The sequence below is a fragment of the Theobroma cacao genome, chromosome 1, assembly GCF_000208745.1.
Source record: "Theobroma cacao cultivar B97-61/B2 chromosome 1, Criollo_cocoa_genome_V2, whole genome shotgun sequence".
In the NCBI taxonomy this organism is placed as follows: domain Eukaryota; kingdom Viridiplantae; phylum Streptophyta; class Magnoliopsida; order Malvales; family Malvaceae; genus Theobroma; species Theobroma cacao.
The window spans coordinates 15,032,125-15,054,024 of NC_030850.1; the positions used below are offsets into that span (position 1 = coordinate 15,032,125).

The following is a 21,900-nucleotide window of genomic DNA, read 5'->3' on the forward strand; positions in this document are numbered from 1 at the left end:
TAGTTGTTGCAAGATACCCTCCTAGGACCTCTCATGGACGGGGCTACAGCTAGACAGGGGCCGGCCCCTTTCTTTAGTTCTTGCACAGAGTATAAAGTGGTATAATCATGTTATACATTCGTTCTTAGGGGTAATTAGGCCTTAGGCGTTGTACTTTTTATCAACTCAAGACGGATTGTATGCAAGTTAGAATTGATCCATTTTTGAGATCAACGGTTTCCTTCCTTCAAAATCACAGTATCTCCATTATGCCTAGGAATTAAGAAAAGTGGACAGAGATGACAATGCCATACAAATCACTTTAGAACGGAATCGAAATGTTGACCAATAGATACAGATAGGTAGCTAGAAGAACGGAAAGAAGAAAAATGGAAACGGAAAGACTATTCACATATGCGTTTGCGTTTGCAAAATTTGCTTGCACACCCCGATTCCTGTAATGCCATGAAACAATCTTTGCAACTCAAATTTAATCCAAAGCGGGAGTGTGTAATGAAGAGAAACAACCAAGAAAATAGAGTTTGAGCACCTACTTATACATCCCTGTTCTACTCTAGTGATGATTCAGATGCTGAGTCGTCAATTGTTGAATTAGAGATCGTCTCCAGTGGGCTTCCGTTTTCGCTATCTGAAGTTGCAGATGGTTTCTCTTCAACGGGTTGTTTCAAGAACCAATACATGATACTTGCAGTCAATGTGAGGATCATTTTTTGATTCACCTGAAATGATGTCCCACCATGTTAAAAATCCATGTAAGCATATGATACAAACAAAATTGAAAAGGAAAATGGAGTTCCAGCTTTGCATTATTGGAGAAGGTCATGACTGGTTCGTGTTTTTATGTCCCGGTATGGGGACAAAAATCCTCTCACCTAAACTTTCAATAGCTATATTCAAGGGGACATTCAAAAGCCTAATGTATCCATTGACAGTGTCAACTTTCATTGACTCCTCATGGATCATTCTGCTTTTGTGTGTGTGCATTCAATTTGTCTATGCAAGTAACTGGCTTTATCACCTGTTCCTTGGGTATTGTAACTGACAGTGCCTTATTTCCACAGCATTCCAATAAGTTTATTCAAACAAACAAATTCAAGTCCCATGACTCTTACCAAATATGTGTTTGCTTTAGAAAAATATTAGGAAGAAGTTGCATCTACAGTTAAAAGATACCTCAGTTATGTCTTCAGGAAGCAAAAAAATTGAGCACCCCAGCTTCCTCGCAATACTAATGATGTAGGTGGCATTCATCTTTTTCTGCTCATCTGCAATGCTCCCAAGTAGGGGAAACATGAGTAAAATTACAAAGTTATGTGAAAGAATAAGTAAAATTTGTGCAGGATGTTCATGGTTCAAGAAGGTAAAATGAATGCTTCTAAAGAGGCAATGGGCCTCTATAATTTAGCTCTAAGTTCATTCAGCTAATCTGAAATTGTAGACTTTGTTGAGTGCTGAACTGAAGTTTGCTAGATGTTGAATATATCAAAACAAATAGCAGTTATAGAAGAATGGCATATCTTGTATGATTGATTTTGTAAACTAAAATATGAAAGGCTGTAAAGTTCAGGAAGAAACTATGCTTTAAGATGGTAGCAGAAATTTGAATAAACCACCATGTTAAATAATGAACAATTTTCAAATGTCAAAAAGAGAAAAGAGCAGGGAAAGAAAAACCTTAAGCACCAAAACTTTAGATCAAACAAGGGCATACCAGTTACTCCTTTTGTAACAAGACTCCAGTTTACAGATCTAGGCTGCACTGCACTAAGAAGCTCAAGGAAAAATATGCCATCTGACAAGCTTTTGTCCTGTAAAATGGAAACAGCAATGATCTATAAACTAAACTGCCATTGACCATGAAAGTTGCTATATCCTAGAACCTTCACTTCACTAAGTCTTGCTTAAGTCATTCATGCCCCACTTGATTGTAAGCAATGCTACCAATAGAAGGGCATCTTTCACTAAGTCATTTTGAATCATTACCAACAGATAAGATCCTTCTAAGTCTTTTTATTTTTTCTGGAGAACAATAATAACCCTGAGAAAATCCAAAAATAGCTGTTTACATTAATATGAGCTGTGACATTGGCTCTTAATACACAACAATTCCAAATTTCATGTCCAGCAAAGGCTTAAATAAAAGCATCAACTGTGCGCTCTATAGATTCATTTTACCAGTAGGTCATGAATTTAAACTCTTGAGGTTAAAATCAGATCTATTTAGGAGCAACAACCATTTAAAGCCAGCGGCAGAAACAATACCTTGAAACTATCCATGCGACTCTGGTTTCCGGAATTGCTTACTTTGGTGTTAGCCCACCTTAGAATATCAACATCAGTAATTTCTTTTCCATGGGAATGGAATCTTAGGTTCTTCAGAAGTTGGAGAATGTTGTATCTCATTAATTGCCACAAGTAAGCTGAATAGAAAAACCAACATTCTGTTCAGACAGGACAAAACTAATATCGAAGCAAGTTCAAGAAAGCCGCAAAATTTTTGAATTGCTATCATATTAACAATGGAAATTCTCATGACAGATAACATACCCAATATTAGTTTTTTATTTCCTTGCACAATGTCATTTCCAGCGATATTAACCAGGGAAAACTTTAACTGTTTCCCTATTTTAACCACTTGGTTACAATTTTCTACTTTCTTAAATGGCAACTTAATAGGAGGCTTGTTAGCAACCTTCCAATTAACAATCCCAGGTGACACCTTGTCAAGGGTCTCTAGAAGAATCCACCTTCACAGGAACAAATTAGTCACTTCATCAGTTCAGCATCAAAATAAAAATGAAAATGTAAACACATGCAAGCATTACTAATTTCAAATGTAGGAGACAAACATGGCTGTAAGCCATCATAATGTTTTTATATAGAAAACTTATTTCAATCTTGCAGAACTATATTCCGGATCATTTCTTAAATTGTTGGAATTTAAACAACAACAAATTGGGAACAGAAACAATAGTACAAATTTTTCACTGTAGAGTAGAACCTTATTTACTTTTTTCAAGAACTCTGGATAAAACATCATGATAGTAATTATTACAATGATTTATGAAACTTATGATCATAAGAATAATACTGTTAATTATAATCCTTGGAATAATACTTACCCATTTCTGAGATCTTCAAAGACATTGTCAATGTATGTTGAATTTCCAAGACTATTGATCCAGAAGCGAAATACTCTTTCTTCTCTAGAAATTTGGGCATCATCTGGTAGAGTTTCAAGAAAAGATATCTGTTTTGTTTGAGTTGAAAGGCCATTCCTGCAGGTACAATATAGTATTTAGCTTTTACATCTTGAACTCATTACCAGTTATAGACATGAAGAAAAACATCATAAGCCATCAATTTGTATTCTTTTGCATATGTGAAACATTCAAAAGGTTACAGTTCATATTCCCATCAATGTATGATATGACAGTTGAAATATTCTACCTGAAGCACATGGAGGATGAAGATAAATGCATAGGCATAGAGAACAGAACCAGCTCTGTAAACATGAGGAATTCAAACATCTGTAAAATAATAAATCTTGCCTATAATTGTGAATACCCATGTATGGCAATACCACATGACATATCTATAACTGCTGTATAAAAATTTTGATGGGCTTGAAATTCTATAGTATAAATTATTGAAAAGTTCCAGATCATAGAACTTATATTAGAAACATTGTCTTGGAAGAAATTAATAATTCTTTCCTATGCTGCTTGACCATATGATATATGTAAAGGATGACAAAAGTTAGCATAGAACTGTAAATGTTCAAAGTAGATAAAGTATTCACTTTCATATTTAAATTAAAAATTATCACCGGAAAAAGGGTGCTCTCACCTGTGCTGGAAAATATGTGCAACGAAAGCAAGATTAAGATTTGGGGAACCATCCACAATATCCTTTGCAGTTAAGTATCTCTTGCATCCCATCCTATCTGCATGTTCAAGGACCAACTTTGCTCTCTGTAATGGATCTTTGACGGCCAATGTAGAGGGATTACTATGCTCAGGTGCAAGAACATTTAAAAGGTACGCATAAGCCTCTGCGTCCTGCAGGTTGAATTAATATGATTAAAAGTGGATTCAAAAGAAAAGGTCTTCACATATTGTAGCTTGCCACTAAACCAAAATCACAGGTTTCACTTACTGTTAGTATAGACAAATTGAGGAAGCAAAAGCCTTATGTATGGTTTGTCCCAATTTCAAGCATTTAGTTTAAGACTAGATATTTCATGGTGGTTTTAAGAAGTTTGAATTTTTATTACATGCTAGCTAATGATGTAAACAGGGAAAAAAAGGTGGTTAAACAAACATCTAGTTATAGTGCTTATTCTAGTTTTTAGGAGTTGGAAATATGCAACATATGCGCATATTAAATAAGCATCTGAGAAAGATATTTGATGGCAATTTACAAATGCTAAAACGAATCTGAAGTTACCTTTACATCAGAAGAGAAATTTGTGACTATTTTCTTGTATGATGATTTCCTCAGTTGAAAATTCATCCACCTCAGCAAGATCTTCTCTGGTGGTAAACTCATCAATTCTTCCACATCCTGTTGGTTTAAGAACAGGCAAATATGTTCAGAAGCAGTTAATCAAACCTCTGAAAAGCACCAAAGTTCTGTCTGATTTGCTGAAAATATGGAGGGGAATGTAAAAATAAAATACAAATTTGAGAGATAGTGGGCATATTAAGAAGAGACCGTGATTCATCACATGTAGTATTAAGGACTTTATATATTTATTTATTCATTTTCCTCCACATTTTAGTTTTCCTTAAAATAATCCACAAACCAAATATAGCCTAATTGAACTGATATTCTGATGAAGTAATATCTTACCTTACTATCATCAACAAGCTCCACCAACTGAGGTGTTTTCTTCAAGTTGAGGTCCGCCAACAGTTGTATCTAAAATAGCATTACCATTAGCAAGATTAACCAATGCTCTCATAAGTAGCAGAGATTGCAAATATTTAATTAGTTTGGATAGCCAATAATTTGAGAGCTCAAGTTACCTTAATAATTTGAGAAATCAATCCTAGCACAAGATGTCTCTGTAAAAGGAGTCAGAGATGATATCATTCGCACCAATTACTTGCAAAATATAAGCTTAAATAATTGAATTAATTAGTCATTAAACTCAACATATTCTGGAACACAAAAAAGAACTTAGATTGGAAGAGTAGATGTAGCAAGAACAAGAAATAGCTCAGAATTTTGGTTTAATTAATAAACAGATAAATTCGGTTTGGTTTGGGCAAGCCACAAGTCCTTGTACCCCATAATTCAGCCTTATAGAATGTGAATAAGTTATAAGACCGCTGCATATAGATTACTCCAAAAGGCATCCAAGGATGAAGGGCTAAAAGAAAATAAAAGTTAACTACTAATGAATGAGCTCAGAAATAGGATACTAGCTGAAATCCTATACCTAGTCCAAGCCAAATAGAGTAGCAATGAGCATTCCAACTCCAATATCATATGGAGTAACAGCTTAGAAGCATAAAAATAGCTTTAAAGATTGACACATTGGCAACAGCTCTGGGCATTGCAAATACAACAGAAGCAATAACGCATGCTTTAAAACAAATTTGTTGATATCTAAAGGTCTTTCCTAAACTCAAAAGTTAAAAGCCAACCATCAAATAAACTATTTCAATAATGCAACAGTATAGTATATGCATACCCTTCCTTCAATGAAATCTTGTGTCCCAATATTGACTACAGTGCAACCAATAGCCTTGGCAGAGTTGAGACATAGCGTATGATTTTCGTTTCTTTCCCATGGATTGAGCACCCTCTTAGTATTAATAGCCCTTTCATCAATCGTACCCGGAACTGCTACATTTATAAGCTTGCTGCATTCGTGTTGTATAAAAGCTTCAAAACTCCAACATCCCATAAGCATAAAAACAACAAATTCAAAAGCTTTAAAAGTTGAAAGAATAATTTACCAAAGAAGAACTCCATCTTTAACAATCTCAAAGAGATCATTAGAGGAAGGATTAATGGGTAAGTATTTGTTTAAGAACCCATCTTGAGCAAGATAATTATTGATATGGGCAACATAGGATGCCTTTTCAGATTCGCTTATGGTGTGAAGCAGAGTAGTTGTAGCTGCTTTTAGGAATGCTGATGAGTTCTTTGCTGGACTTCCTGTTCTTGCACTTGCATGTGCATGAAGTTTCAAATAAACCTATCCACAAAAATCCAAATCCCAATTATTTCAGAAGAAAAAAATGGGGAAATTCAACTCTCCCTTTCATTTCTCCTCCCAGTATTAGTTAATCCTCCAAGCATCTCAAAAATTCCTTTTTTTTTTTTGTTTAGATCAAAAAAATATGTTATGTAGGTAAAAATAAATTACAAGAAAGGAATGACTGATTGTCTACTTTCCAGGACAATAGAAAAATGGAAGAAAAAAAAAGAAAAGAACTTTTCTGAAAAGTTATATTTTAAATATTGCTAGGATAAAAAAAAACAGAGCAAGCAAATTCAAATTTTCATAAGCTAAAATTTTCAGCTAAAAAAATAGAATCAAACAACCAAAAGAAGAGGATCTTAACAATCTAAAAACGGATTGGAACCAATAGTAAGAACATCAACCGACCTTCAAAAAGAACTCGAAATCGACTTCATCGTTCAAGTTAGGATACAAATCAGCGATAAAATCAGCTCGTTCTTGCTCACTCAGATTCTCTCCTACAACTTTCAACCTCGACATTCTCGATGCTAAGTCTCCCACCGTCAGCTTCCCGCTCTCTCTTCTCATACTCATAAACTACAAATACAGAAACCAAAAAAAAAAATGTTAGTTACGAACTTACGACCAAAACAGATTCATAACTGGAAAAAAAAGATCGAAAAAAGAAAAAAAAAAGAATCATTTCTTCACTTACGTGAGTCTTTAAGCTGCGAAGCTCGACTTGAGTGAACTGGTTCTGCAGCCATGGATCTGAGACCAAAATGCCAACGTAACCTGACATTTCTTTATCTTGACCAAAATCTCCTTACAGTCAATATGTTAAAAAAAATAAAGCTTTAGTTCTCTCCGGTTTCTTCAGCTCTCTGTTTTTCTGGTTTTGAGCTGAGAAATCAATCTGGGAAGAAGGGAACAGTGGGGTGGGACGGGTTGGAGCTGTCACAAGTTCAAAGTTGTTCTTTTGAGAATTCAAATTATGACCATTTTGTCCTCTCGATAATTTTTTTATATTTTTTGAAAATGAGAAGGCAGTGTGGGCCTCTGGGCCCATTTAGCTTCAACCCACTTCAAGGGATGGAGATGGGGTCCCACTGTGCCAGTTTTAAGGAGAATTCAAGTTTATGCCTAATTTGTCCCTCCAATTTAAAACAAGTGGTTTGAATGTGATTTTATTTTTCCAGCTTTGAACTGTTAAAGCAACTGCTTTTTTTGGGTATGATTAAGGCTCTGTGTTTTTTAACTTCACAGCAGGGGCCCCGTCTGATTATTAATAACTATGATCAAAAGAGACATATAAAACAGTAAGTAAGGACTTAAGATTCTCTTTCTCTCAATTGTTGGAGTTAAGTTCCGCCATACGATATGAGTACCCAATCCACCGTTTAACTTGATAATGTTTTCGGTTAATCCATGTTTTAAAGACAAGTAATGATTTTCAGAGTCCTTTAATTATAAACTGTAACACATTAAAATGTGTTGAACACACATTCGATCAATAAAACTCCAACTCTTTTCGTTCATTAGAAGAAAATATGTCCAATCATGAATGAATGTCGTAAATAAAAGTTGGTCAAGATTGAAAAGTTTTTTGAATTATAATGCAAGCTGCAAACTCTAATGATTAATGCAATGGGTAAATGAAGGGCAGTTGAATCACTGCAGAAAGCAAATTGACCAAGAAACCCCGACACCCATGGCCTTGATGATATGATAAACAGTCATTTCCTTCAAAAAGAAGAAGGGTTATCAGATAACAAAAGGAGGTGGTTTTCTTGTTTTGACGTTTACTAGTAAAAGCCCATTAGGAAAGCTAAGTTTAACTAAAGTGTTAAGCCTTTACAAAGAAAACAGATGAAGGTCTCCTTTCATCGATCATCTTGGACAAACAAGTATACATTGGCTTTCATATGAACACCTCTTTAATGACTTAACAGTTATAACCGAATTAATTAATTAATATGGGACTCCAACTTGCCTTTTCCATGTTGGGGAAAAGTAAATATAATGACAGCTTCGAATGATATATTCGTCCATTTTGGACATGCTACCCAACCATTGCACTTTGCTATTAAGACACAACACATGCACAAATCTGGGCCCTCCCAAGGGTTAAATCTATTCTTTCTTTTGTAGCCTTTGTTCCATTTTGGATTATTCTTACTACTTAAAAATTGGTTCAATAACAAGATATGAAGGAGTTGCTATGATAAAAAAAAAAAAAAAGAGTAAATGTTGTAAATAAATAAAAGAATGTGTTAGAAAACGATGGTAAAAAAGATAAATTGATCCATTTTAGATATGCTATTGCATTTTGATATTACTGCCCAGACATTAATCTACATGAGGAAAATACATCTTATCCTATAATAAAGCATAGCATACAAAAAGCAGGTGATATGAGGAGTAATAAAGTAAAAGAAATATTACTTTATTAATCACATTGTTAGAGAATTGAAATAAAAGAATGCTTAATTTGAGGGAAAGATGAATAGGTCATTAGATGACTTTAACTTAAAAACACATGGAGTGCCATACAAGTTCGGATTCTCCTTTGAGCTTGACCAAGTAAAATATCTTAAAGTCATTTTCAACGTAAAGGATTAATCATGACCAACTTCAATATAATTATTGTTAATTCAGTAATTCCAACCCATTAACAAATTTTGAATTTTTTCCTTTTTAAAAAAAAATAAAATTTTGGACAAGTAAGGACATAATTTTGTGTTAAAAGCCCCAGAACTTTTAAGGATAAGAGTGAGTTATTGTTTTCTTCTTTACTATTGTTTGAAGAAAAGAAATTAAGAAGAATAAATCCCAGAAAAGGGAAGGAATGAATCGATTTACAGTGACAAAAGATTAGGCCAATACGTGCACATGATGGATGCAATGAGGCCTGCCATAGCAAACGCAGGGCGGCTGATTTCCATAATCGATTTCACCATTTTCTCCATTCAAAAACAGCCATGTGATGTGGTGTGATGGGGGGACCAAACCCACCAAGCGAGGTTTTTATGGTATGCAGTGAATCCATATTCAACCCCATTTTCATTTTTAATGTCTTCAATTCTATATCCAGAATTTGTTAATTATTTTGTTGTTGTTTTTTTTTTTTTACTTTTAATAAGTATTTATTAATCCAGGGCCAAAGTTACATTCGTATGATCTGGTTTGATTGTGAATCTCATTAGATGGACCCATCAGCAGATCCTCTGAATACAGGATATTGATCAGATCAAGTATTATATATGCTACCTGCGTGAGCTCAAAATTAAAGAAGATGATGATGATGAATTCCATTTGCTTTCAGTTCACCCCTATCCCTATGGATGGGGAGAGAGAGAGAAGAGAGGAAAGTGAAAATATATAGTGACATGCAAGAAATTATCAACCTATCAAGGTTGTGAGAAACATCATTTGCTGCATGTGATTTATCACACACAAATAATCCACTAGTAAGTGAAACCCAATGTGGAGTTTATTCCAATAGAAATACAACAAAACAATGCATCCGCCTTTATCCAAAAGCCATACTTCTCCCTCTTGGATGACTAGAAAAAAGTTGTTCATTCCAAGCACGCCATGAGACTTGACAACAAATTTTGAAAGAGACTGCTCACATGGGGTAATTCCACTCTTATTTTTATTTAATTGGTTCGTGAAAAGAAGATTGGGGGAGAAGAAGAAGATACACAGAAACAAGGGTGGCATGAGAAGAAAGCAGAGGTAGGCTGGTAGGGCAATGTGGTGCCAAATCCTATTTGGTGGGAGTTTCATTCACATATTTGCTTTACATCAAAGGCAAAAAACACTAGAGCCACGAGGGGAGTGGGGGGGTGTTAGTGGGGAAAAGGCTTTGTAAATTATTGAGGGAATATGTAGCAATCCTTGCTGTTTTTGCTTCTACTTCTCACAACATTTAAATCATTACCAAGGTTCTTTGCGGATCCCCATGTTATAACATTGGCTATTAAGTGGGACCTTTCCCCACATGGCAATCCACCATTGTTAACTGGATTGTGAATTTTCATCATTGTTAGCTGATTCGGGATGCAGCAAATGTATGATTTGGGTTGCACAAGGATTTGATTTGTTCCATCATTGAAGATTTGATTAACAACTTAAGATAATTTACAATGAATTTCACAAAGAAAGGAAAATGCAGCTCTCCTCTCTGTGACCCAGGTCGAGTTAGGCTACGAAAGGAAGTTCTTAGGTTATGGATATCACCATCGATCTTGAACCAAATTTCCTGTGGTTAACACACCATTGTCACTGAAAATAAAGACTAAAAGGATGGCAACACCTAAAAGATTAGGCAAAGATATGAGAAGGGGAGGAGTGTTATCAGAAGGGTAGACAAACCCTTGGAAAATGCTTTCTATGACATGCACCTTGATCTATGTATCCAAGTCTGTTGGGTGGTTGAGTTTGACAAGGTAAAGCCGTTTGTGATTGTCTGAGTGATTGTCAGAGGATTGCTTTTTGCTTCTAGTTCAATGCTAAGAATTGCCCATGAGGGAAGAAAAATATAAAGCAAGCAACAAATGTATGTATATCAACCGACAGTTTTTTGCCTTCATGTTAGATACATTCATTCGTAAGGAGAACATCATCCCAACCCAACTTTTGGCCGGCAAGACTACTAAAATCCAAAATAGTGCATAACAGTTCATTCTAACATATGTACATGATACATCTAACATTGCTCAATTTCTCAACGACCCACTGTCATAGATATTTCAGAGTTTGGAGCAGTAATAACTAAACTTTACTTACCAAATCATCTCTCCCTAGAGAAATGATAAAAATTGGGCATATGATGTAATCAAACTTCGGGTACATGCCACTGAAAGAAACATTAGAATGCAATTTCCTGAAGAACTTGAAGTGTCTTCTGATGAACCTGGACAAATGATAGATAAAGATGAGACCACAGACAAACAGCAATGAATTACGGCCAGTCAAATGTTAAAACAGTTCAACAAGCTTAATTGCACATTGTGATTGAGATGAAGCAAATTCTAGAAAATATTGGAAAATATATTCCACAACAATGCATCACATTTTACTTCAAAGTTCTCAATCAATTATCAAAACCCTATTAGGATGATCCATAAAATATGTGCAGCACAATTTATAGTATGTAAGAGTATCAAATTCACATGAATCCTCTACACTTAACCTGTCAATGGGAGTTGTGAAAAAAACAATAAAAGATTATAATAGAAGACAACAGAATATCCTTATGACAGAGACAATAGATAATTTCAAGATTTACTAAGAATGCAAGGCAATAGATAATTTACCCATTCTAGATGTTGTGCAGTTATGCCAGAGACATTTCCATTGTATATACCACCCAAGACCTAAGAATCCCAAGAAAGGAAGTTCCATCAGTGTTCATATTGCATGCGGAAAAAAAGTGATTTGAGGAGTTCATGCGCACATAAGCTAGGGCATGCAATAAAAGGCAATTGCCCCTTTGCATGCCATGAGGTCCAAAACATCAAGTCACAACTCTGTTGACTAATAGAGTAAGTGAAGGATACCTTTGTGACAGTCTCAAGAAACATGCCAGGGCGAACAGGAAGCGGTTTTCTCCCTGTAACACTGCCCTGGTTATCATGACAAGAAGTGAGTCAATACACTAGAATTTCCATGATTCGGCATGTAACACGTCTAGCCAAAAATCCAGAGGTCTTTTATTATTAATGAACACAGAAAATAGTGTATAAATGAATCTAAAACTGACCCTTCCTGCAATTCCGCTGGATTTCATTCTACCAGCATTAGCTTCTTCATCGGTGTCAGAGTAGTCTGCACCTTCATCCTTTCCTAGCATCACATTTTTTATCATTTCCTGGACAGTTTTCCCAGGTTTCAGAGCTACAAGTTTCGTTAAGAAGTTCACCTGCATCGATAAGATTAGAGGATCATAAATAATTTATCATATAAATTTTAGATATTTTTAGAAATAAAGTATTAAATGGTATTATCCTGCATGGGTTTGTTTTGGTGTCTATTTGAGCCTTACATCTAGGTTAGGCCTCTCTCCTTATTGCCAATGAGTTTTCTGCTATATGCTTAACATGATATCAAAACCATAGTTAGTAATTGGTTTTTTATTAAAAATATTAACATTGTATTGAGACATAGGTTGTTTACTGTTTATTGTTTATTGCCCTGTTTTCACTGTCTCAACCAGGCATGTGTTCTCAGCTATTCCATCGAGCCTCCACATGAAGGGGAGTGCTAAATGGGGTTATCCCACATTGCTTTGGCGTGACATCTGTTGTTGCACTATATACAGGTTGGGCCTCTCTCCAACCAATGGCAATTGCTTTTAGATTTGATGCTTAGCATAGGGATTAGCCACCTATCTTAATCAGTTTTAGATTTCGTAAATGCAATCATGCACACCTCTGATTCAGGAAGAGTACTAAAACCACGGTCATTTCTTTCATCCAATATTCCACCTCCCATCATATTTCGAGCTTCCTCTCTGATCAAAACAAGCCTTGCAAGTAGTTTTCGATCTGGGACAACCGGCCGAGTTTCCATTGTCTAAAAACATTAATAAAGCAAAATAAGTTTAACTGCTAAGAAACTTAGAGAACACCGCCAAATGTGAACCAAAACTAACAGAAATAAAATCCACCCAGTTCTAGTCTCCCCAAAGCAGGCTAATTAAAAGGTAGGAAGAGAAATAATATGCTTTCATACGATATAGTCTATATAATAAAGTCATGTAAAGGAAATCGAAAGGCTTCGAAAGGAATAATTCCATGTTTGTAGCTATAAAGCAGAATATTATTTTTTTTTCTCCACCTAAAATTTGAGATATTATCACTTTTTCCATTTCTTTATTATATCAAAACAAAGTATTAGTCAAAAAGGCATCCTGCCTTCCATTTGTTAATAACAATTTCTCTTAGGGAAACAGCGATATAATTCTGCATGCTAAAGTTATTGACATATTCCCTTCACAGTTGTCAACTTGATATGCAGCTTCACCTAGGTGAGAGCCCAATGCTGAGGCAGTCACCTAGGTTAAGTTGGATTGTCTACCCAAAAACAATTAAAACAAAACTAAACTTGGAAATTTGCATCTCAAAAGCAACAATTACAATTCATAAATAGTGCAATTAAACAAATTTCAGGTTGAAAATGTCGAATTTATTGTGTGATAACAGATATAATACAAGGGGCTTCTGTTTTAATTTTATTTATTGTGTCATGTATGAAGTTACATACAACATATTGTGCATATATATCCAATAAGTTAAAGTTTTAACAATGAATGAATCCTTTGGAAAATAATACATCACAAAGTATCCAATAATGATTTTATATTAAAAATGCATTAACAAATGTGGTCTGTTAGTTAGCCTGAATAGAAGCTGACCTATCTGGGTGCTTAGGCGTCTCTTAGGCAAATAATCAACTGAAACAACTTCATTTACAAAATATTAACATGCTCTCAATCAATATCGAGAAATACTTATTAAGATGCAAATAATCACCTTGATGCTCAAGCATCTATCAACTTAAAGAATTTCACGTTGTTCAACACAAAACTTAACAGGTATAAGAGAAGAGTTATATGCAGTCAGCCAATCGACTTCAAAAATGATTAGAAAGTATGATTTATGATAAGACCTTCAAATAAATACCTCTAGTAGATCATCAGCCTGGTTTGCTATATCATTTAGATTTGCTCCAGGAATATGAACTTTGGTGCCATTTGCACTTTTGAAAGCACCACCACCAGCAGCCACTCGCCGTAGCAGTTCATGTCTGCTTTCTTTTTGGGGTGTTCTACAGAGAAGCCCAATCACTTGAACCTTGGGAGCAAGGAAAAACAAGAGAAAATAACTCAGTATTTAGTTCATGCTAGTACATGGACTAATTTTGAACTAAAGTTGAATCAGGTATTGGGCCTCAAGGGACTGCCTTACATGTGGGGGACATTTTTTTGTGAGATGTGATAGCACGGTCTCCTTAATCACCTCAAGCAGTGACTTTCGCTGAATCCAAAAACAACCAAAAGCATTTTTAGTCCATTCTGAATTTTTTAATATGAGACAAAAGCATCAACCGATAAAGAGATCAAACAATGACTGAAGACAAAATGACCAGCTCCAAGCCTGCCAATTTTTTCCTAAGCATAACAGAGGCAGAAATTTCAAACCATGCCAGAGCCCAAACTGACAACAATATACATGCAGAAAACTAACATGGAGTTTCCTACAAGCAGTCCTAAACTACTAGTACTTCCTCAGTCCTATGTCAGGAAAAGAGGAGAAAAAGGCACATAGAAAGAGAGGCACCTTCAAGTAATTTCTAAGGATGTTACAAATCCCTGTAAAAAGAGGCAAATAACCACAATGACTTGTCATACTACATAATCCCGCAAACAGATGATAAGTTGACAACATTGCAAGCACTACATCTTATAGTTGGTCTTGGGTACAAATGAGATCAGGCCGATGGAAGAGCACTTCACAAAACAAGTGATCATCAAGTATCAATGATTCTTCAATTCCAGTTTTAGAATGTCATGCTAAAGTTCCTATTCTCAATAAAGTTTGAATATTGAAGTACCAAGTGAAAACCCTTTCCAGTCATCTTTAATCTTCAAACAAGCATCTAGGAGGCGTGATAAAATATTTTACAGTTGGAAAAAATCGATATTTGTATATGAAAAAGCTTGCTTTTGAAGCATGGTTTATTTATAACAAAAGTCAAATTAAAATTAAGATGCAGTTTTATTGATCATCCATGTGAACAAATTCAAAACCTTAATAATTGCCTTCTGAAGCTTTCTACATGTTTTGCTGAAAAGAACTGGTCTACAACGAAGAATGATCTGTAGCAAGTCTGGAAAATGCACAATTAAAGTTGTACTACCTTATCATCTTGGTCCCTCTCAGCGAGTTGGATCATGTAATCTAAGGCCATCATGAACCCTGATTCCATTTCGTCCACCCTTTTCCCAATTACTCCTTGTGCAGCTAATTCAACAGCCACCTCTTCAGATGCCTCATCAATGTTCATATCTTCAAGCTGTACCCACATTACACATCATATAGTCAACATATGGATGCAATTCACTACTGGGCTTGTGAGGATTGGAGAAGAGGGATTCAAAATTCAAAGGTTATGTGCTATTTGACAAATTTTTTCCTAGTCAAAAGCCTCAAAAGAAAATTTGATTTATAATAGGAAGCAAACAATACAAATAGAATTCAGAAAGCTACTAGGTACTGCCTGGTACATGTAGACAACTAAAGTCTAAGCCACATTTCAACCATTGTTGCAGCTTAATTATGGGCTCTTTGGACATATCAGCACATAAACTGGAATGAAGGGCCGCTGAAATGTGTGCATAAACATATTAAAAGTCCTCTTAGAAGATTTGCAATATAATATTGTGGAAGATACAATTATTAGGATTCTTATTTCTAAGATTGATTAGGTGTCTGGACTTGCCTATACCCTTCAGCTTTTGAAAATAAAAGTCCAGCAACAATTCTCTAGAAAATCTGCACTGATCAAAGTTCAGACCAGCATATCATTTCAGAGACTCCACATTGCACACCAGATTCAGGCCAATTGTGTTTGGCTGCTGCCACTACTGCTGCTTCTGCGCATGTTTGTTTAAGGTCTATGCCACTTCTTACATAAAACCCCCATGCCTACGAACCAGCAAAGCAAGCTAGTCATTGTGAACCCAAAATACAGGTGATGCTAATATGTAATGCAACTGTTTACTACCAACATCACACAGTGTCCTATGTAGTGTAGCCATCAATGTGTTGATGGCATCACAGGACTTGAATTTTCTCATAAAGAACATAGCATTTCTGCTTTGGACTTCTATTTCCAAGGTCCTCAGCACGTATTGTCTATTTTACTATACCTTGAAAAGTCTAAAGGTAGAAGACTAAGCAAGCAAAGAAGCACTGGAAATTTCTGGATATTCATGCCAAGAAAACAAGTATCCTATTCTTATGAGACCTAAGCAGATGCAAATCACAATTAAATTAAAGTGTCCTAAAAATGATAGATTCTTAAATAATAATAACAATAGAAGTAGTAGTAGTAGTAGTAGTAGTAAGAAAAGAATGGGGAGCTTACAAGGGTAATAATTTCTTGAAGAACAGAAGTGACTTGGTCTCCTCCTTTGAGTAAAGCTTCATACTGTGCAGAATCTAAGTTTTGGGTGTCTTGAACTTGTTGGTTTTGGGTTTTATAAACTGTATCAAATTCTTCATGAGGGTAGCCTCCACCAACTTCATAGCTGGATGACACGCTGCCCAAGAATTGCTTCTTCCTCTTGGGGTGTTTTAGTTGCAAGTGACAGTGGGGATGGGGCAAGTAAGAGGGGATTGATGAGGTGAAGAAGAGTGACGGGAGATTTGGAGTTGAACAAGCAGGGAAGAAGAAGAACACACTGCTCCGCAACATTTGTTTTGTGGGGTTTTGGGTTTTGGAGAATAGAAGATGGGACAAAAATAAAATATAAAGGAATATAAAATATGAAAAGTGATTATATTAACGGATAATCCTTAAAACCGCCGTCTGTGGGAATCGAACCCACGACCACATGGTTAAAAGCCATGCGCTCTACCGGCTGAGCTAAGACGGCACTGCTTTAACGGCTTTGCTATAAATAAGTTTGTAGTTTGTAGTGAGATATTAGTAGAAAACTTGTGAAGTTTCACATTTTCATTATTGATGTATAAAATAATAAGTTAAAAAAGATATTTAAAACTTGCGTAAGTTGATCAACTATATATTCAATGAAAGCAAAATTAAAAAGATGTTAATTTTTGCAAAGCAGTGGTTTGATCTGGAAAGTGGATATGAGAGTTGCATTAATTTTTGCAACAACTTTCCTACAAGAAATTAAATGTGCACAGAATTGATGACCCCTCTATCAACTTCGAAATCCTTAGGTTCAAAAAAGGACTTCCGTTTCATGTGCTTCAATCTTGGTATTTATTGTTGACATGCAATTTTAAATCAAAAGTGTTGGTTTTTGGATCCTGGTCCACGGTACATGTGATCCGTGCCTAAACGGGTTTAGCTATTTGTTTGCGCTCCATTCATATTTTTTAGGCTAAATACTTAATCAAGTCTTTGAGTTATATTAAAAAAGTCAATTCAATCTCTATTCTTTTATTTTGTAACTTTTATTTCGAGTCAAATAAGCTTATCTTTTTAACCATTGATTAATTTTCATTAATTAAAGATACACGTAATACTTTTATATCATGCCATTTATCACGTGACAGTTTGACTTGGCATTTTGATGACATTGTTGTCACATGGCAAATTATGCGACATTAAAAGTTGTTAATTAAGATTTGTATATTTATTTTTTTGTTCAAACATATATCCAAAAATGACTGGTTAAAAATTAAAAAAAAAAACATAATTACATTCTTCCTACTTTGTTGAAGCAACATTATGTTTCTAAACAAACTAAATCATCTTATTTAGAGTTTAAGAAAAACTAAAATAAGAATAAATTGAATTCAAAATAATTTAAGATTTTTTCAACTTTCGACTTCTTAACTTTTAAGTTAAAGTTTAGATTAAAGATTTCGAGTTGGTCAACAAAAATGCAAAAATTTGAAACACAAAGAGAAAAAGATCACGACTTTGGATGCAATCGAAGCTTCATCTCTTCCTTGTCAATCCCCTTTCAATTTTTAGATACTTCCCCTTCCAATCTTGAGCCTCTTTCCATGATACAACTCTCTGCTGTAAAACTTAAAAGAATTGGGTTATTGGGGTTTGAATTTTGAGAAATAGGGTCTACAGAATGAAAAAGAGATTGTAAAGCAAGATTTGATTAGTGGATTTGTCATAGAGAGTTACTTGTTTCTATCATTTTTAACGAAATTTGAAGGTTTCCTCTCTGTTTTATCTTTGTTTTTTCGAATAGAATGGGTTCAATTAGCTAGAAAGAATTTTTTTTTTTTTGTCTTTACAATAATTGAGTAACTTTTGGGTCTAAACCTAAATTAGATAATTTATTTTGTTAAACACAAAAGGTTTGTCTTTTGTCAAATTATGGGAAAAAGTACTTAGGCTTTTTTTATTTGTTTTAAATTCTTAAATCAATTATTTTTAAACATGCATTTACGTAAAAAGTAAACACACAAATCTTAATCAATAACTTTTAATGTCATGTCATCTGCCACGTGATAATGATATCATCAAAATGCTACATCAAATTGCCACATGGCAGATAACATGGTATAAAAGTGTCATATGTACCATTAATCAATGGTTAAGGAGAGAGGTTTATTTGATCCGAAATAAAAGTTTGAGAGATTTTTTAAATGTAATAAAAAGATAAAGATTGAATTGACTTTTTTAACATAGTTTAAGAACTTCTTTAGATATAACATCTTCGTTGAAAAAAAAACCCTTGACATAATACTTAAAAAAAAAATTAAACTACTTAAGAGTATTCAAATAAAATTTTATTATTTTATTATATTCGATCAAATTTTTATATTTTCATTTTGAGTCAAATAAAGTTTTATAATTAATGAATGATTAATGATTATTAATAAAAATATAACTTATCATTGTATAACACGTAACGTTGATGTGACATGTTCACATATCATTATAGATGATAACATAACATGTTGATATGACATGATGATGAGATCATGTGATATTTTTCATGTTTCGCATTAACATCTTATGAATATAAAATGACAAGTGACATTTTGAATAATGACAATTAGTAAACCATTAATTATAAGAGCTTATTTGAATTAAAATACAAATACATAAGCTTTATGTATCACAATAAAAGAATAATGATTTTTTTGAATTTTCTTAAATAGTTTAAGATTTTTTTTTCAAACAATACCCTAAAATACTTTTATATATTATTTACAATTAAATTACAAAAAAAAAAATTATATGAATGGGTGTTACATGTATGAGTTTTAAGTTTTAATTTATAAAATTTATAATTATATTTTTGAGCTATAAATTATAATTATCAAAATTAAAAAAACTTGATAAAAAATTTATATGTACCACGTTATTACTTTTCGAAGGATGAAAAAATATTAAAAAAAATAGAGGTACAACTAACAATATCGTAAGAAATTTTGTGTTACGCTCTAGCACCACTACAAACTCTACACAATCTCACTTGCTAAAAGAGAAAAAGAAAGCAAAGAAGATTATGACGAAAGCAAATTAACAAGGTCTTTATCTTTCTTTTTGCATAATTTTACCTTTATCAATTAATTGAAATATCTTTTGGCAATAAAAAAGTCAATTGGGTTGCTGAACTCGGGTTGCGGAGAAGCGTCTAACCCCGATCCAAGTGGAGCCTGGGCTTTCATACTTAAGCGGCCACTCCAGAACGATATTTATTTCTAAATGGACGAACTGTAGCAGCGGCACTGGAGAACAACAACGCTGACTCTGATTAGTCACCACTCACCAGTAAGCTTGAGTGCATCACACGCCAAGGGCATTTTTGGTCTTTGAAGATGGCTACCGATGTAGTAAACAGACACGACGATTCGTGATACAAACAAGCAGAGGACAAAATCGGAATCACAAAATTTGTTTAAAATCCCAATCTTATCCCTGAACGGTTCCGCTTCCCCGCTTCTATAAGTACACCCCAACCTCACTTCCTCCCCTTAGTCATTGCTCTCTATTTGTTTAATATCTCTCGTTTTCTCTTTCTTAGGGTTGGGTGGGTCTGTTACGGTCTTGTTCTTTTTCTCTCAGCAAAAAGCTTCTGCTTGGTTTCATCAATGGCGCAGCAGGAGGTGCAAAACGGAGGAGTGGAGAAGGCAGTCGCGGTTAAGTTCACGGCCATGAAGCCACAGCTGATGGTGGAGGCACCGAAGGCAGTCGATGCAGTGCAGTTCTACAAGACCGCGTTTGGCGCTGTTGAGGCAGGCCGTACTGTTTACCCTAAGCGCAAGGCTGAGCAGGAGCTCCCTCACATCCTCTCCGCTGAGCTGGAGCTCGCTGGCTCTACCATTCTCGTATCTGACATCGCCGAAGACTCGGCTCCGTAAGCTCCACCCATCCTCCAGCTTTTTTCTCTGCTAGTATTTTCGTTATTATAGCTGATTGTGCAGTTTGTTTGCTCTTATGATGGTGTGATGCTTCAAAATTTAGCTTCTGCTTTTGTTCCCTATTTTTTCTAGCCGGTTGTTTGTTGAGTTGCTTGTTTGGCGTACATGTTATATGAGAGCCTGCTGTGATATTGTTTTCGTTTGGCTAGGAAACTTTTTTTTGCACTTATCTTTTTTCTAATTTTTGGTAGTTAAATGAACACCGTTAACTCCTGATTTTATGGTTTCGTTGTTGAAAGCTCCAGTTTCTTTAGATCTGTATGACTGAAGATTATGTATGCCTTTTTTTATATTTTCTTTCTCAAACATGCAATTCCTGAGTATTCCGTCAACGATTGATTTTTATATAATCGCATCCTGTTTGGTTTTCACTGCTTTACCTGTTTGCTTTTTACTGAAATAATTTAACCGAGGTTATCACAATGTTCTGCGTTATTAAAGCTCGTTATAAAGTTTTTGTACCAGTATCTGAAGCCGTTATTAGTCTTGAGTTTCGCATCTATGGTTTACTCATTTTTTTTCCGATTATCTTGTTACTCCTTTCGAGTCCCATATTTGAGTCCTTTGCTTTTTGCGTGTTTCAATTGAGCAGGGTGAAAACTGAGGGGAATGGATGTGTGCTCTGCCTCGAGACCGAGGACGTGGAAGCAGCTATTGCCAAGGCTGTGAGCGCTGGAGCCGTTGCCGAAGGTGAGGTTATTGAGGGTGAAGGCGCGTGCTGTGGTGGTCGCGTGGGCAAAGTCAAGGATCCCTATGGATACGTTTGGCTCATCTGCACCCCCGCCAAGAAGTGCGTTGACGTGGAAGCTTAGATGCTGTCGATCTCTGATCTACTTTTTTTTAACTCTCCTTTAATTTATCTGTTATGGGTGGGACCCCGTATCAGGAAAAAAGGGTTTCTAGCCGGTAGGATTAGGTGATCAATAGAGTTTAGGCTGTGGTGTTGGATATTTTGATACTGCTCATTATGAACCTTTGGTAATTTTGAAGGGAAGTAGAGACTTTGGGATCTCTTTTAACCGACGGCTGTCAGTTGCCGTAAATTAAATTTCACTATGTTTACCGTTGTTATATACATTTTTCTGTTTGTAGATGTAGTAGTATTTCACAGCAAGTTTATTTCATGCTACGTCGAGTTGCCCGATAATATGCTGCAAGGGTAAGAATGACTTTTCAATATCGTTGTTTTGGATAGGGGTATGTGTCCGTTTTGCAGTGGTGGTTTATGGTTGGTGCCGGGGTCAACGATATTAGCATTAAGACAATGAGCGTAGGATCTATTCTTGACCTTAATTGTTAATTAATGGCTATGTCTTATTTTACTGTAAATAAGCATAAGTGCAAGCGTGATCGTGATTGTCTTTATGGTGACTAAAATATAAATTGCTTCGAGACGTGGACGAAAGAGAAGGTCCTTGGGCAGAGGGATGCGAGAATAAAGTAGAAAATTGGCTTTGACGCATAAGTACGGTAGCGAGTAAGTTGTGGACACGCGTCCATTGGGTGTAAGGCTGTCTGTTGAGACTATTGAAATGTGCAAGG

General features: G+C 35.1%; 3 protein-coding genes and 1 non-coding gene across 6 annotated transcripts; 1 reads left to right on the top strand and 3 right to left on the bottom strand.

Annotated features, from left to right (window-relative positions):
• LOC18612636 (fimbrin-2) lies at positions 280-7,184 on the bottom strand. Of its 3 annotated transcripts, none has more exons than XM_007049537.2 (15): positions 6,915-7,184; positions 6,626-6,796; positions 5,970-6,211; positions 5,702-5,873; positions 5,031-5,069; positions 4,855-4,923; positions 4,450-4,566; positions 3,850-4,061; positions 3,123-3,278; positions 2,548-2,747; positions 2,263-2,420; positions 1,712-1,808; positions 1,174-1,265; positions 534-719; positions 280-434 (listed from the first exon to the last, which is right to left on the bottom strand). In XM_007049537.2, exons 1-14 carry the CDS (start codon positions 6,999-7,001, stop codon positions 549-551), a joined length of 1,983 nt encoding a protein of 660 aa, XP_007049599.2. In that variant the 5' UTR covers positions 7,002-7,184; the 3' UTR covers positions 280-434; positions 534-548. The 3 variants fall into 3 exon arrangements, with proteins under 3 accessions (XP_007049599.2, XP_017974140.1, XP_017974132.1); XM_018118651.1 differs by having other exon boundaries at positions 280-454; XM_018118643.1 differs by having other exon boundaries at positions 280-719.
• On the bottom strand, positions 10,747-16,716 carry LOC18612637. Its single transcript, XM_018118798.1, has 9 exons — positions 16,358-16,716; positions 15,128-15,283; positions 14,176-14,244; positions 13,891-14,061; positions 12,638-12,781; positions 11,970-12,128; positions 11,767-11,832; positions 11,524-11,583; positions 10,747-11,120 (listed from the first exon to the last, which is right to left on the bottom strand). The coding sequence occupies exons 1-9, from the start codon at positions 16,685-16,687 to the stop codon at positions 11,076-11,078; spliced, it is 1,200 nt and encodes a 399-aa protein (XP_017974287.1). The 5' UTR covers positions 16,688-16,716; the 3' UTR covers positions 10,747-11,075.
• Positions 16,796-16,868, bottom strand: TRNAK-UUU. Its single transcript has one exon. It is a non-coding gene; the product is annotated as a tRNA-Lys (tRNA).
• Positions 19,848-21,451, top strand: LOC18612638 (uncharacterized protein At5g48480). The gene is made up of 2 exons (XM_007049541.2): positions 19,848-20,294; positions 20,951-21,451. The coding sequence occupies exons 1-2, from the start codon at positions 20,029-20,031 to the stop codon at positions 21,168-21,170; spliced, it is 486 nt and encodes a 161-aa protein (XP_007049603.2). The 5' UTR covers positions 19,848-20,028; the 3' UTR covers positions 21,171-21,451.